This window comes from Sus scrofa, chromosome 14, assembly GCF_000003025.6.
Source record: "Sus scrofa isolate TJ Tabasco breed Duroc chromosome 14, Sscrofa11.1, whole genome shotgun sequence".
NCBI lineage: Eukaryota > Metazoa > Chordata > Mammalia > Artiodactyla > Suidae > Sus > Sus scrofa.
This window is the reverse complement of record NC_010456.5, coordinates 45,330,281-45,346,619: the sequence shown is the minus strand read 5'-3', so window position 1 is coordinate 45,346,619 and position 16,339 is coordinate 45,330,281. Positions and strand designations below refer to the sequence as shown.

At 54.6% G+C, this 16,339-nt stretch overlaps 1 protein-coding gene and 1 long non-coding RNA gene across 5 annotated transcripts in view; one reads left to right on the top strand and one right to left on the bottom strand.

Moving 5' to 3' along the window:
• TTC28 (tetratricopeptide repeat domain 28) overlaps positions 1–16,339 on the top strand; it is a 607,234-nt gene that overhangs the window by 578,407 nt on the left and 12,488 nt on the right. Inside the window, 5 exon segments of the mRNA XM_021074051.1 lie at positions 9,007–9,186; positions 11,035–11,689; positions 11,692–11,754; positions 14,187–14,311; positions 15,789–16,020. Coding sequence (XP_020929710.1) covers positions 9,007–9,186; positions 11,035–11,689; positions 11,692–11,754; positions 14,187–14,311; positions 15,789–16,020 — 1,255 coding nt within the window.
• LOC110256863 overlaps positions 7,233–16,339 on the bottom strand; it is an 89,211-nt gene continuing 80,104 nt past the window's right edge. Inside the window, exons 3-6 of one of the 4 annotated variants that reach the window (XR_002338912.1) lie at positions 12,728–12,917; positions 12,463–12,603; positions 12,142–12,303; positions 7,233–8,005 (exon numbers count right to left, since the gene is read on the bottom strand). This is a non-coding gene — a long non-coding RNA (uncharacterized LOC110256863). Of the gene's footprint in view, positions 8,006–9,192; positions 12,304–12,462; positions 12,604–12,629; positions 12,918–16,339 lie in introns of those variants that run through there. The other 3 variants (XR_002338913.1, XR_002338911.1, XR_002338910.1) reach the window with 3 other exon arrangements.

Here is a 16,339-nt window from a genome sequence, read left to right as displayed (position 1 = left end):
GGGGGCTTTAGCCACAGACATTTATTTCTCACTGTTCCAGAGGCTGAAAGTCCCAAGTCAGGGTGCCAGAAGGTCAGCTTTCCGGTGAGGGTCCTCTCCCTGGCTTGCAAACAGCCGCTTTCTCATGTGTCCTCACGTGGTGGAGAGAGAAAGAGATGGAGACAGACAGCTTGAACACACTCGTGTCTCTTCCTCTTCTTCTAAGGGTACTGATCTCTTATGGAGCTCCTGCCCTCAGGACCTTGTCAAAACTGAATTATTTCCCAAAGGTCCCTCCAAATACTGTCATACTGGGAGTTAGGGTATCAACATGTGCACTTGGGGGGGACACAAACATTTAGTTCATAACAGGCCCTAGGAAGTACCAGGGTGCCTGGAGCAGGTGGAGGCTGTGCTTGTGGGGGCCCAGCTCTCAGGTGGCAGGGGTGGATGAGCCCTCCTGGCGGCTCCCTGCAGCTGGGCAGGAGCTTTGCCTCCCACGCACTGGAGTGGCCCATCAGCAGCATTTCCACTTTCGACACTGACAGAGGTGGAGTGCATCCTCAGGAAACCACACCTTGACAATGACTCCTTCACCCCCAGGGAATGCCTGAGCCCCTCCCAGCCTGGACTTCCAAGCACCTGTGTCGACTTGCCTAATATTTCTCAAGAAGCTACACTGCCTGCCAGTGCCCTCTGCACTTCCCCTGCTCGGGGACACAGGAGTGAAGCAAAGCACAGAGCCTTTAGGTGCTGCCTTTTCCTGCCTGGTGACCTTGGCCAAGCTGCTACCCATGTCCTCATCAGAAATTGAGGGTGATGTGTCCCTAGCAGCTGGCACAGGGCCTCATGCATATTGGCACTCAGTAAAGTTTGTAGGATGGTACGTGTTTCAAAGCTGCATTTGGTTTTAGGCTCTTGTCTGGAGGCAAAGCAGGAGCCCTAAGGCAGGAGTCAGCTAAAAGATTTTCTGTGGCCACTTTAGTGCGGCACCTGCGAGTTTTCTGAGGGTTATTAAGCAGAAAGAAGGGGCTGGGCTGCTCTGGAGGAGCTTTGAGTCTGTGAGTCCCCAACCCTGCCATGCAGCCAGGGGCCAGGTCTGGCTTATTTCTGAGTAGGTTGCAAGTGCAGCAATGTGCCCGCGGGGGACCCATACCCGAGTGCTGTTTGTTTTGCTGGTTGGTACCACCCCATTGGGCCAGGAAAAGCGTAACTCAGAAAGGACTCTTCCCTCAGATCGTATGGGAGGCAGAAATCCTTGGGCCTGGGGGGTTGGGGAGAGGTGGCCCTCCCTCTGCCCATCACAGTGTCTCCAGCCAGGGGAAAAGCTGCTGTGGCCACCAGAGCCACCAGTCGTCCTCGGAGGCATCCTGTGAGTTTATAAACCCTGTATGTGTGTTTTAGGCAGGTTTTCTCTCTGAGGACTTTTCCTTATGACTTGATAAAAATATGCCTGTGGGATGAGTGGTTGCTGGTGTCTGGACACCTGTGCTTCTCCTGGGGAGCCGGGCAGGGGAGATTTATGGACTCGGCCTCAAAGAAGTTAAAATGATGATGGAAGTCATGCCAGTGTACAGGAAGGAGAACCCAGCACCCAGACACCCTGACACAGCAGTGGCTTCTCTGTGCTCAGGAGCATCATGTCTAAACAGATGTGCCGGCCCTTGCTCTCGGCCTTGGGGTGCGGCCTCATCTTGACGCAAGGCATTTACTCAAGCACATCCTTAGTCCTGATAGACTAAAGTGTGCCTTTTTGTGACTGAGCAGTTCAAACACAGTAAAGGAGTTAGGCTGCCTCAAATGAGATGTAGAGTAAAATGTTTCGAAGACCTTTCAAGTAAATGATCAGGGCAAGAGTTTTTCCCTTGACTAACTAATGTGACCCACCATGTTTCCCGTTTGCTGTGGACGGGAGGGTCAGGTCTGATGCTCACAGGCTATGCTCCCACTCAGCCAGCCACTCCAGCCGGTGGAGGAGGTGGGGGTCACCCTGCCTCTTCCCGCCCTGCTCCGGAGCCACTAGAGGGCGACACGACACCGCTGCCTGCTCCCACCGCTGTCAGCTGCCAGACAGAGCCAGGCCCTTCTCCACATCGTCAATGAAAATACAAATCAAAACCGAAAATCCAAGATTATGAATCAATGACACTTCAAGCCTAAAACGATTAGCCTCTTCACATGGGGCTTATAATTATTTGAACAACTGCCTTTGTTTAGCCTCAGTCCTGGTGCTAAGGGACTAGGTCAGACGGTATGAAAAGTGGAACAGAATGAGCTTTTACCGCAGGCTTCCACCAGCGCTTGATTTAATTTAGCTTCAGGGAAACACTGCCATGGCTCTTTACTGGATCCACGCTGTCCTTTGCTGTCAGGATGGGGTGAGCGTGTCCAGTTATCTTTTGAGGGGGATACAGTTACATCTGCACAAAAGCCATCTCCAGACATTAAGTCAAATCCTGTCTCAAACCCGAAGGAGAAAATGTCACCAAAGAAGGTTACAAGGGACTGGGACCACGTTTATGTCCGTGGCCTTCATCTTTAATCACAGCAGAGTGAAGGATAGTAACTCATGTGCGAGCCTGGGCTTCCCTGCTTGTGGTGAAAGGATGGACCTTGGACAGTCTGGTCCCCACAGCAGGGATGCACAGAACAGTGCGCCAACAGGGGCCACACCGATGTGGCGAGGCCGCAGGGGCTCCCCATGCGAAGGCGCTCCTCCCAAGTTACCCCTCAGTTTACAGATGGGACTTCGTCTAGAGCCAGAAGCTACTATCATCAAGGATTTAGAGTAGAAAATTCCCTAGAATTTGGTGTGAATCACTCTTTAAATGTGAGTTAAGTCTCTGGGCTTGTTCTAGTTATAGTCTGTCATCCTTATAGTCATTTCCACTTATTTAAATCCCCTGTTTCCTACATTTTATGGTCATAAAAGCCCCAATGAGAGGACAGGTGGGAGGACTGAACAGCTTTGGTCAGAAAGAAAAGGACTCCTCACCCCTCTGCTCCTGACGAACGAAGCCCCAGGCTAAGTGGAGTTACTTGTTTCAGGACCCCAGACATGGACTTAGACCTTGCTGTTCCTGTCGGTTAGATTAGCAAACTGCCTTCCTAAACAGAGCTCTGAGATTTGCCCAGGAACCTCTCACCTGAGAACTCAAGGTAGGGCCTTGGCCAGGAGGAGAGCTTGTCTTCAGCTGGGTCATGACTGTAATTACTGCTCTGTGGGAAGAAGGCTCTTGTAAAATCAAGCAGCCTGATACCTAGCTTGCTCCTCCCCAGGTGGTGAGGCTGGCATGGTTTGTAAACATCCTGGGGGCTTTGGAGGTAGGGAACGTTTATCTACAGAACAGATTTGACTCCAGGGTGCGGGATGGGGGAGGAGACCCATGAGATGGGCAGCACTAGGCTGTCTGATTGATTTTTTATTTATTTTTATTATTTATTTATTTATTTATTTATTATGTCTGATTGATTTTTGATGGAGACATCTGTAATAACATTCAAATGAGGACAAATGTCACCCAAGGATAGCAAGCATTTCCACAATTGATTAGGAAAAGGAAAAATGAAGGCAGTTACTCCCAAGCTGTCTGTACCACTGACATCAGTAGTGGGAGCGCCAGATCCGTCAGTGAGTTCCCGCCAGGCAAGTGGTGTTCTCGCCTGGGTTGGGGCTGCATAGGTGGATTTGAGCTGATGTTCAAGAGCCCCCTTCTCAGCCTGACCCTGGCAGTTTCTGGGGGAGCCAAGGCATGCCCACCACTGAGAGGCCCATTGGTCTAGCAGGCCCCTCTGGCTCTGGTTGGCCACTGGTTCTGTGCCTCCCCCAGCCAGATTCCTGCCTGCCCTTCTCAGAATCTCCAGGCAAACCAGTGATTTGTTTGGTTGGTCAGAGAGCACAGTGGAGTGGACTGAATTTGAACTTTTGCATTTCTGGTTGGAATATAGTGGTCAGCAGTCCTGGTAGCTTTTAGTTGTGGTTTCGGGTTATTTTCAACAGCATGATATTTACTGAGACTGATAAAACCATCTGTGACACCAAGATTTCTCAGAAGCATCACACAAAAGGTTTCTCTACCTTAAAAAGTTCTGTTTGATCTATTCACTCAATCAAAAATATGAGTCAGGGAGATCCTGTTAGGGCTCAGTGGGTAAAGAACCTAACTAGTATCCATGAGGATGCAGGCTTGACCCCTGGGCCCACTCAGTGGGTTAAGGATCTGGTGTAGCTGTGACTGCGGCATAGGCCGGCAGCTGCAGCTCTGATTTGACCCCTAGCCTGGGAACCTGCATGTGCCACAGGTGTGGCCCTAAAAAGACAAAAAAATATATGTAAGTCAGGAAAAAAACCCAAGCTCTACTTAATGGTTCTGAGGTATCCAGATACCCAGCAGTTTTTTGCTTCTGGAATCCTTGTCATAGACAGTCAAGTCCATTTCATCCCAAATCTCATCTCCTGGAAAGTTCATGGGCCCACTCCTTCCTCCACAGTGATCAGTGATGCTCATTCTCTGGCCTGTGCTGCTGAGAGGCTCTGAGAGGCTTCCTGTGTCCTTCCATGAAAATGGAACTCGCATGTGAGGAGGCCACAGGCAGCTCCTCTGAACACCAGTGCTGTGCACGGAGCACATAGTTCCTAAGCCAGAGTCAGGACACAGGGGCTTCACCTTTGATATTGTGCTTTCTGAATGGCTCAGGACCCCTGGTCACCATGAGTATATAGTGGAGGTCCCTGTTGACCAAGTGATGACCAAATCAGAATTCACCACCCAGGCAAACACTCAGAATCCGTGGGGGTTGCCTGGGGGAACTACAGCCTCAGAAGCTGGACTTCAGAGTAACTGATTGGTGGCAGATTTCACAGGCATCAGGTGTCGGGGACACTCCATTAATGGCTGTGGATGATGGTGACAGGGACATGAGAATGAGAAGGGCAGCAGTGACGTGGGTGTTTCTTAGCCCCTGGGTTCTATTTGGAGCTGGACACTCTAAAGAGCCCATTTATGTGTTTTGGCTGCATAAGTGTTTATAAGCACAGAACGGAAAAGGAATGAGTTGTACTAGAAAAATGATAGCATCCCAGCAGAAAGAACAGGACCTGTGAGAAAGCAGTGGAGAATTCAGGTTTTGCTTGCTCGGAGCCTGGCCAGGTGCCCCCACCCTGCCCATGAGGTCATGGCATTAGCGCTGTCCTGCGGGTTTGGAAGCAGAGGTGAAGGTCTTTTGGACAGGCTCAGGACCAGCCCTGTGCCCCCCACTCCAGCGATTCTGGTCACGCAGAGCTCACGCTGGCCTGGCCCCCATGGCAGAGGCCTCTCCCCTGAATGTGTCTTCCCTTCCTGGTCACTGGACAAGGCTTTCCATCCCTCCAAGCCCAGCTCGACAGAGGGTCTGGGTCCAGACAAGAGCTAGAAACCAAACAGTAGGTAACCAGGGGAAGTTTAGTATAAATATTGTGCCCTGTGTTGGAGGGTAACTGTGAGACAAGGAGACTGTGAGGTTCCCCTGGGCTGAGGGAGTGAACCCCAGGAAAGATGACTTCCGGAGAAGGTATCGGCCAAGAGCAAGGGGGTTCACTGGTCTGGTCAGGCCTGAGCTGGTCAAGGTTGCCGGGTAGCCTCACTTCCACAATGAGCCACCAGGGCCAGAGGCCTCGGGGTGTTGGGGGGTGGTGCGGGGCTCCATGGGCTCTGCTTTCCAGGTCGAGGGCCAGGCCGGGACTGCAGGGCCACAGAGGGGCCATGTTCCAGGCTCCCAGATGTCCTCGCACACCCCGACCTGGGCAGTAGGAGAACTCCTTCCCCTGCAGGCCCTCAATGCCCTGTGGAGAAGTGGCTGCAGGAAGCAGCCTGGGATGAACGGGTGTTGACAGGGTGTCCAGAGCTGAGAGCATAAACTGGTGACAGCTGCCCAGAGCCCCCTGAAGCACCCACCCTTGCAGGAAAAGGAGCCCTTCTCCCTCTGCAGAGCCCGGGCTTGGCCGCATCCCTCATAGCCCGGCCTCCCCCTCTGGTGGTGGGGGGTCACAGCCTTGATGAGAGTGGGGGGATGCGTCCTGGGGGCATTGGCAGATTTTAGTATACCTGGCCTCCCGCTTGTTCCATTTCCGAAGACCCCATTCTGGAAACTGCAGAGTTCAGGAAGTTAGAACCTTTCCTGGCTGGTTTTGAGCTGTTAGTTGCTGGTGTGGGGCCCTTTTATCTTCTGATGCCAGAAATTCCGTAGCTAGCAAACCTCCTGGACTGACAGACCAAGGCGCAGATGGTGGCTCCTTGAATCCCCTGTCCTTTCCGTCTCACAGAGGACATGTAACTGGATAGAGATGTCACTGTGTTCTCGTGTTTAAATTCACATCAGCACTTGTGGCTGATCCTTCAGGGCACAGGCAATGCTTGGGTGTTCTGAGGCAGGGCCCAGAGGCCAGAAGCCAGAGGATGGCTTCCAGGGCCCCTTCACCAGCATGTTAAGTCAGCCTGCCTTGTGGCCCAATGCCCATGGCCAGGGCTGCTGTTGCCCACCTCCTTCCTCTCTGCTGGACAAGGGTCCCATGGGGACCCTCACCCAGGGCTGTGAGTGGGACGGCTCAGGATCCGCTGCAAGGCACTATCCAGGGAGGACCCAGACCTAGGAATTTGGGAATGCAGAGCAGAGAAAGCCTCCCAAGCTCCCAGGCTAGAGTTTCAGACTCTCCCTGTCCTCGCTGCCAAGTCTTGGCAAGTCTCCTGTCCCCTCCTCTTGGCCGGTGTCTCCCCATCTGAAGTACCACACAGACCCTGCCTCTGAATGCAGAGGACACATGTGGGGTCCCCATAGCCTATGAGAGCCCCACTCCTGCCTGACCATGAGGCTTCATCTGGGCCAGCAGCCCCTCTCCAGCCTTGCCCTCTGTTTACCTGGTAGGCCTCGTCTGCACAGGCAGCTGCCTGGGGGCCTAGCATTGTGTTCTGGGCAGGCCTCCCAGCCTCAAGCTGGCATTTTTAGACTTCTGTCCTGCTCTGTTCTGTCACTGTATTTAATGCCATCTTACTCAGTAACAGTCTGGGGTACATTTTGGCTCCTGAGTGCATTACGTCATTGTGAGCTTGCAAGCAGGGACTGAGTCCTAAACTTAACTTGGCTTCTCCGTCGTCCACCGTTGGCCCACCATAGACACAAGGGGCTGATGGAGAGTTCAAGGCCCAGAGGCAGGCCCTAGCAGAGATCAGAAATCACTTCACTTCAGAAGACACCCAAGCTCCTCCCTGGACATGAGGCCACCCATCTGTAGGCTTGTGCAGTCCCTTCAAAGACACTCTGCCAGTGAACCTCTTCTTTATTTGGTGTCCAGCCTCTTACTTGGCTCAGCACGCCTGGGCTCACCTTGACCTCACACAATAGGTGCTGTCATGACTGGGGACTCAGAGTGCTGGCTGTTCCACTGAAGCTTGTGACCTGTGGAATGACACCTGACAGAGACTTACTAGGGTTTGGGTCCTGGTAGCTGGAGTCCAGGGAGGGTGTGCAGGATTGGGGCTGCCATCTCATCTGGTGATACCTGGAGGACCTGGTTCAGTCGAGGATGGGTCTGGGCAGGTGGCCTGAGCCCCCACAGTGCCCACGTGCCAGGCAGCAGGGCTCTGGCTGGGCAGCAAGCAGTTGTCATTGTCACAGCTGCTGACCCATCCGAGGTCAGGGCACCACCAGCCCAGCCTCCGGGTCCTTGGCACAGTGAAGCAGCAGATGGCAGTGTCCTCAAGAGTGCCTTCCAGAGCCACCTCCACCTGCCAGGCCAGGCAGGGGCCTTGGTGTTGCCCATGGTGGGGACATGAGGCCCAGGAGTTGACTGCTGGATGGGAGCAGGGCATCCCCACCGCTGAGTGCCAACCCAGAAACCCATCACCGACAGCAATGGAATCCTTGGGCACACTGCACGTCTTCCTTCCTGGATATATAGTCAGACTCTTACCTCTTCTTGGAAGATGACCCGTAAAGCAAACAAGAAGAAAATTGGCCTAGTAATTTTTCTTTCAGCTTTCTTTAGATGCATCTAGAATTTTTAAAAAGACAAAAAACTACATGAGGTTTTACAGATGGAATATCCTGCCAGGCACATGCCACTTTGGGTTAGCTGAGCACTGTCTGCATCCTCAGCCAAGTGCCCACAGCAGTGCAGCCACGGATCAGGGGAGTGTGTCCCTGGAGCCCGGCTATGATCCCCTCAGCCAGTGCCCCAAGGCTCAGGGCTGCCCCAGCACCTGGCCCACAGTCTGTTGGACCTGCATGTCCCCTTGCAGGCCTCTTTATTCACACCTGGCCTATGTCTAGTCCAGCTTTCACAGTCGTTGCCCACTTGTTTTATCAATACAGGGCCTTAGTCTCCATCAGCAGTTCTTTTGGAGGACAAGGGGTGTCTGTCTGCTGTGGGGCTGCATGCTCCCCTCCCTCAGGTCCCACCCAGGCCTTTCAGGAGCAGTGGGGCCCATCAGTGTCAGACCCCAGCCAGGTCCCAGGGAGTGGGGGTGAGTGGGGACACCCCCTGCAGAGCCCAGGCAAAGGGGCCGTCATCTCCTCAGGGGGCCCCAAGGTGACGCCAGGCCCCGGAGCTGGAATTTTCTCAGGGGATGTCATCCTAGCTCCCACAGCTCATCCACACTCTGCTTCTCTAGCCTCTTGTCCATCGAAGTGGATGCACTGCGGTTGAGTCCTTGCTGCTTGTGAGGAGGTCACTTCTCTGCTGCTCAGAGGGCCCCTTCCTACGCAGCATGCCTGCCCTGGCCCTTCGGCACCACGATTCAGTGCTGTCTGGGACAACTGCTTTTCGATGAATCCCCTGCCCATTTAGAAATATCGGGAAGATGTGGGCAGGTCCTGGTCTTTGTGGGACACCCCCTTCACGATGGTGACCCCAGCTACCCTGCTCGCCCCTCTCCTCCCACCTCCTCCTGGGGCCTGTGAGGCAGGCAGCCGAACCCACCCCACACCGCCTGCAGCCCCGGGGGGAACCTGGTCCTCCTGGCCTCCCTCCCTGACGCTGCGCTTGCCCTGCAGGGCCTGATGCGCTCCAGCGGCCCCGTGGGCCGGCACCGGCAGCTGGTCCTGGTGCTGGAAGGAGAGCTCTACCTCATCCCTTTCGCCCTCCTGAAGGGAAGCTCCTCCAACGAGTACCTCTACGAACGCTTCGCCCTCATCGCTGTCCCCTCCATCCGCGCCCTTGGCCCACAGTCCAAGGTGAGTGCGGTCACGTCAGGTGCCAGGGGCGTGGGCCCTCGGGCCGGATCGGGGCACTGTGAGGGCAGACATGGTCTCCGCAAAAGGTGGGCTTTCTGGTTAGAGTAGACATGTCCAAAAGTGGGGACAGCCTTCCGAACTCCCCAAGAAGCCTTGACATGTATCATTTCTCTCTCCGCTGTTTGGCTGGGACATCAGGGTGGGAGCTACTTGCAGCTCTGGGTCAGGCTGGAGGCTGGGCCAAGTCTGAGGAAGCTGGTTCCCTGTCTCAAGCTGCCCAGTGGAGTCTGCCCAGTGGAGGGGCCGCAGGCAGGAGGGCAGACAGATAAGATTAGTGTCAAGTGGAAAAGAGCCCCACAGGCCAACAAAGAACTGAAAACAAATGGGGTGGCTTTCAGAGGACAGGGGACTTAGTTCTTATTCAGCAGAAGTCTGTGTGGGATGAACCCTGGACTCGGGAGGGTGACAGTGGACCATCTGCAGGTCAGGGCTCACCCCACAGCCACCCCTGGCCCTGCCCACCTGACTAGAGGGCCCCGTAGCCACCCCTGAGCCCTCTTCCCTTCTCTAAACTCATCCAGAGACACTCAAACCCTGGCTTCTCTCTGCCCTTCTGCCATCATGTGCCCACCACTGGCACTGCCCTGCAGCATGCCAGGCGGGGCTGTCTTTAATACCGGGGCCTGAACTGCTCTCTCTTCAAAGGTGACAGTGCCCTTAAAGTTGCCAGCTGCTCCTAGAACCCTTAGACCCCAGGAGGAGCTTAGCCAGAAAGGCCCCTTCTTGCAGGGAGAAGACGTCAGTTGGTTTAGGGATCCAGACCCCAGGCCTGGGCACAGGCAGCCCCCATGGGACTTGCCTTGGCCTCTGTTGTCCTTAGTCATAGGCATGGTTCCAACCCAGTTAGTTTCTGCCTCACGGATTTTAGGGATCTTAGCTATGACTGGTTTTGTTGCTGAATGGTATTTCTCTTGGGACAGAATCAGTTCCATGTGGAAGAAATGATTTTGTCCAAGTTTTTCTCATGTCCATGGTTGACTGAATCCCACTTGGGAGTGAGCTGTGTGCTGCTCTTTGCAGAGGCCTGGCTCCGTCTCCACAGCCAGGGCCGCCCTGCAAAGCAGAGGTGGCCTATCTGCCCACCGGCCCATGTTAGGAGAGCTTCATGTTGGTGACAACAGTGAACTGGCTGTTTGCCAACTTAACCAGGTAATGAACAGACACACGCATTTCTCTTTCCTAGAGTTTAAGGCATCACTGAGTAGAAACACTGAAAAGTTATTTTGAAATAATTTGATACTTGATGTTTCCCACAAAATATCAGAAGATATTGTGGGGGGAAATCAGAACTTGATTTGGCTTCTTTATGCTGACTTTATAATTTAGTGGTATTTTTCCTTATAGCACTTAAAGCAGAAGAGAACTACAATCTTTTCCGTCCATGGTGCCTGAAAAGGACTTAATTTGGTTCTGTCTCTCCTGAGAGTGATTGCTTAAACAAGTTTAAACAAGTTCAAAGCCCCTATTGCATCAGGAGTGGGTTCCCCTTATTTAGGGGCTCATGGGGAGGTCTGCAGGGGGGAGGTGTGGGACAGGTGACACCACACACCCCCCCCTTACATGCCCCGTCCTTCCTGCCATCCAGCCTGCTGATTTTCAAGGCCTTGTAGCTCACAGCAGGTGTGAGTCTCAGTAAGATGTGCACTTCTTGTCACAAAGGTGTGAAAAAGTAGAGTGAACAAGGTTATCACGAGGACAAGTAGAGCCAGGCCGGACCCAGCCCTGTCTGGAGGTTCTCAGGGCTCGGCCGCTGCCTGACAGGGGCTCCGCTGGTCTTTTTGCTCCTAGTCTCATCTGAGGAAGCCCCCGCCTGCCTACTCCAGCTCCACGTCCATGGCTGCCGTCATTGGCAACCCCAAGCTCCCGTCAGCAGTGATGGACAGGTGGCTGTGGGGCCCGATGCCGTCGGCCGAGGAGGAGGCCTACATGGTGTCAGAGCTGCTGGGCTGCCAGCCCCTGGTGGGCAGCGTGGCCACCAAAGAGCGGGTCATGAGTGCCCTGACCCAGGCTGAGTGCGTCCACTTTGCCACCCACATCTCTTGGAAACTGTCGGCCTTGGTCCTCACGCCCAGCATGGATGGCAACCCGGCTGGCAGCAAGAGCTCCTTTGGCCACCCCTACACCATCCCTGAGTCCCTGCGAGTGCAGGACGATGCCAGCGACGGGGAGAGCATCTCGGACTGCCCGCCGCTGCAGGAGCTGCTGCTTACAGCCGCCGATGTCCTGGACCTGCGGCTGCCCGTGAAGCTGGTGGTCCTCGGCTCCTCCCAGGAGTCTAACAGCAAGGTCACAGCTGACGGCGTCGTCGCGCTAACACGAGCCTTCCTGGCTGCTGGAGCACAGTGTGTCCTAGTGTCTTTGTGGCCTGTGCCCGTGGCCGCTTCTAAGATGTTCCTCCACGCCTTGTACTCGTCCCTGCTAAATGGCCTGAAGGCCAGTGCGGCCCTGGCGAGGCCATGAAGGTAGTGCAGAGCAGCAAGGCCTTCTCGCACCCCTCCAACTGGGCAGGTAGGAGCTCGGCTGCCCATCGAGGGCCTGAGGGTCAGTCCTCACAGCCCCTGGTGGGGGGTGGGGTGGGGGGTGGTGGCGGTGGGCGCTGGGAAAAGGCAGCATAGAGACACTGGGCAGAGTGCTTGCTGCCAAACCAGTCTCTTATTACCATGGTATTAAAATGGTATTTCTGAGCTGGGGGAGCACAAGTTTGCCACTGGAGTGGGAGTGTCAAGCTCCTCCTATGCAGTGTGTACTAGGTGACCCATTTATGGCTCTTGTGCAAAGCCCCAGACTATAGGAAAGAGCAGTCAGCGTGGTAGAAAGACCCTTGATTTGGTCTTTGGAGGACTTGGGTTTGGTCCAGTCTCATTTCAGGCTGTGTGACCCAGACAGGTTACTTACCCTCTCTGAAGCTCAGTGTCCTCAGTGGTAACAAGGGGATGATAGAGGTGGTGCTGACATCTCCCTGTCCACACATGAGATGATCTGAGGAGTGGGTGGGATGTCTTGTGATGCGCGAGGCAGGCCAAGTTCTAGGCCTGGCAGCACGTGCTCCCAGTGGGCCTGATGCAGGGCACCATGAGGGCGTGACATCAGGTATGCTGCTCAGCTTAGTGAAATGACCTGTGACCCCAGGTTCCTTCGGAACCTCCCACAAAGGAGACCACCCCTGACAGCCTGGGACCCACAGAGTCCACACTGAAGCCCAGGCTGTGCACCTACCTGCCTCTCTCTCGGCAGGGCTGTTTTGCTGACAACCTCATGATCCTTCAGATGGTGGTCTCTCAAGACTGGCCCCTGCACCTCCCCGGGAAATCCAGAGCAGAGAACCCCACGGGAGGCACATCAAGCAGAGTCTTAAACCTTGAGAAACAGAGGAACACCAAAAATACTATTTTCAAACATTTACACTTTATTGTTTTAATGGCAAAAATACACCATTCACACCTAAATTTAAAAATTGAGAATGAAATGTCTTTTGCCTTACTATTCCTCTCAGAATAAATCCAGCTGATGTAGGCTGGTGATGTTGGTACCCCAAAGGCAGGTGAACCCTGAAGCAGGGCCATGGTGTTCCAGGCTCTGCAGCCAGCAAACAGGAGCCCATGAAGGCTGCCCCAGGCACAGAACCGAGTTGTCTGCAGCTACACGCTGGTACCAGTGGGCAAGCCACGCTGCTGAAAAATGAAACATGGGTTTACTTCAGACACAACACACCTACAGTGGTTTTTGAACAGGTATTCTAATGTGGCTTAGCAGGTTACAAATCCGACTAGTATCCATGAGGACGAGGGTTTGATCCCCGGCCTTGCTCATGGGTTAAAGGAGGCAGTGTTGCTGTGAGCTGTGGTGTAGGTCAGCAGCTGTAGCTGATTTGACCTCTAGCCTGGGAATCTCCATATATTGCGGGTGTGGCCGTAAAAAGACTGAAAACAAACAAAAAAACCCAAACCCACAAAACAGAACCTATCCTGTTTCCTCATGTGGCTGAAGAGAAACATTGTTGGTCCAAAAGGCCTGCTCTTCGGCAGCCCTCACCTCGTGGCTGTCCCTCTTTCTGCAAGGCAGGGGGCTGAGGGTTTGGGCCCGGCTCTTGCTAAACTGCTTCTGCTGCCAGGAGATGCAGAAGTCAGAGGTGATGCCTGTGGTTTCCACAAGCGTTCTCAGCACATGTCTGTTCACAGGAATCAGAAGGGACATGAGCCCTGCATGGTCCCACAGCATGTACCACAGGGTTTGTGGGGACCCATCCTCTGTGCTTGGTCCCTTATTCCTGATAAGGCCTCCCACTGTCTCTGCAGAACCACCTTCCCCTCTTCCCAGCGAGCTCAAGGATGTGGTATTTGTGTCACTGTTTTAGTGACAGACAATATAAAAGTCAACTTTGTTCTGGAAAATAGTGTTTCAAGATACTGCCCTGTTACCCTAAAACTGCTTTGGCTCATTGGTCCTTAGACAACCCTTTCCCTCCATTACCTGGGGGGAAGGTTGGTCCTAAAGTTGCTGGCCCTACTTAAGGAAGTGGGTGCTGGGGGAGGAACCATGGGCATGGGGAGTCAAGCACACCCCCCCTCCGCCTGTTCCAGACAGACTAGATGAATTCCAAGGAAAACAAGGCAGATCATTCCTTAGGATGGTGGTCAGGGAGGGTGTTGGGCCACACAGCCTTTTCCTGCCCTTGCTCACTGTGCAGCAGGAAAGCAACCACACCTTCCTGAGCTGCTCTCACAGCAAAACAGTGCCGTCCACTTACTGAGCAGTTAAACAGTCTTGATTCTTAAAAGGGAGGGGACCAAGGATGTCAAATTGCCCCAGTGAGCTGGATGTCCGAGTCTAGGCTGTGGAGCCACTGGCCCAGGCAGGCCCCTCTTTCTGGTTTGGAGGAGCTGCAGGACCAACCCGGGCTGGTGAGGGCAGCTCTGAGGTGGCTCCTGTGCTCCCCACAGGGTTCGTGCTCATCGGGAATGACGTGAAGCTCAACAGTCCCTCCTCGCTCATTGGCCAGGCCCTCACGGAGATCCTCCAGCACCCAGAGCGCGCTCGGGATGCCCTGCGAGTGCTGCTGCACCTGGTAAGGGGTGTGGCCCCTCACAGGATGTGGCCAGAGGGGTGAGGCTGGAGGGGTCTGGGCAGGTGGGTCGAGCCAGTTGGTCTGAGTGGTGGGCGAGGTGTGTGGTGTCACACTGATGGCTGCAGCCATCCTCACCCAGATGCTGGGGGCGGGGGGCAGCTGAGGGGGGACCTGGGGCGGGGCCTCACCACAGCCATCCTGCTCTGAGCCTCACCTAATTCACATGGAAGAGGGATAACAGGACCTTTTCGAAGTTAGCATGAGTTAGAGAAAAGGTGAGTAGCTGGCACACAATATGGCCCCAGCAGCTGAGAGCTGGTATTTACTGTAGAGTCAGGTGGCACTGGCCTTCCACTAAAACTCAGTTGGAAGAAAGTCCAAGCCCGACCCTGCCTGTGGTGGGGCCCAGGCGAGAGTATACCCTTGCCACTGTCTATAGGATTTAAGGGTTATAAATCAAGCCAGGAAACAGTGACATAAAATTTGCTCCACTCTTTCACTTTGACAATCTGAAAGGCAGCTTCAAATAACTTACAATTATTAGCTTTCTTGGAATTCCATGCCAGAAAGACCAGCCCAGGTGGACAGCCACACCGCACCAAGGCAAACAGCCGCCTGGGACCACCTTGCAGCTCAGGGGTGCACAGAGGGAGGACCAGGCGAAGGGTTCTGAGGGACCTGGCACCGAGGTGGGGCTGGCTTCTGGGTGGGCATGTCCACTCAGTGAGACAAACGCTGCCTAGGCAGCTCTGGGGATCTCCAGTGAGGGCTCAGTCACAGACCCTTCTTGGCTCCTCTGCCTCAAGGAGGTTTTCTCAGGCCTAAAAGAAAGCCCAGTGTGGGAACAAGGCAGCATGCTGGGGCCTGAAACCTGACAGCTCTTGGGCCAGACATGAGGACCTATGCTGCCTGCAGCACTCCATAGGAGAGCTAAGGTGGTCCTTACCTGGATGAACTCTGCCCACACATGCAGGCACTGGTTTAGGCCTTGATGGTGCAAGGGGAGATGCAGGTTCCGGAGGCCAGTGCTACAGTATGAAGGATGAGTCAGAGGCATGGGGTACAAAGGCTCCATGGCGGGCACAGCTTGGTGTGTGTGACATGCATGGGGCAACAGGGGTTCCCCAATGCCTGAAGGTTTCTCCCAGTGATGGGGAGGGCTGGGGTCAGGTCCCTTCTGGCCAGAGTCTGGTTCAGACAGATCACTTCAGTGTCTGTGGAGTGGAGCTTAGTCAGCTTAGGGAAAGCACGGACTCTTTCAAGCCGTACAGCCCTCACTGGCTCTGGTGGTGCAGCCCCTCCCTATGCATGTTTCCTTGCCAGAAGCCAGCACTGCTGCAATTTATGGTCTTCAGGCCTGGGCACCCGTTGGCAGCAATCTGCCCTGCACAGCTTCATACAGGGGCTTTGTGTCTCCCTAAAGCACCAGGAGAGAAAACCCTGAGCAGAGTGGGGCCTCACTCCCCCTCCCTTCCAGGTGGAGAAGTCCCTGCAGCGCATTCAGAATGGGCAGCGCAACGCCATGTATACGTCCCAGCAGAGCGTGGAGAACAAAGTGGGTGGCATCCCTGGCTGGCAGGCCCTCCTCACTGCTGTGGGCTTCCGGCTGGACCCCCCAGCCAGCGGCCTGCCAGCAGCTGTCTTCTTCCCAACCTCCGACCCGGGTGATCGGCTCCAGCAGTGCAGTAGCACCATCCAGTCCCTGCTGGGTGAGAGGTGGTCCCGGCTGGGTCTCAGAGGGTGGGGGGAGCAAGGGTGTCCTGAGAGATATTGACATTTCAGACAGACTCCCCGACTTGGGGAAAATGGGTGCTCTTGACATGATGTTTCCATCTCTGATGGTAACACATCCCTCTGCTGCAGCTCTGCCTCTTCCTGAGGTGACACAATGTCATGCTGGGTAAACAGTAGTGGCTGTTAACATTTAATCAGAAGCTTCAGGTAGGACAGAGCTATGTGGCCGATCCCAGGGGTCAAGCGGGGGAGATGCTCAGGGTTGCCCTTTGTGCTCCAGTCGGAGGGGATGTG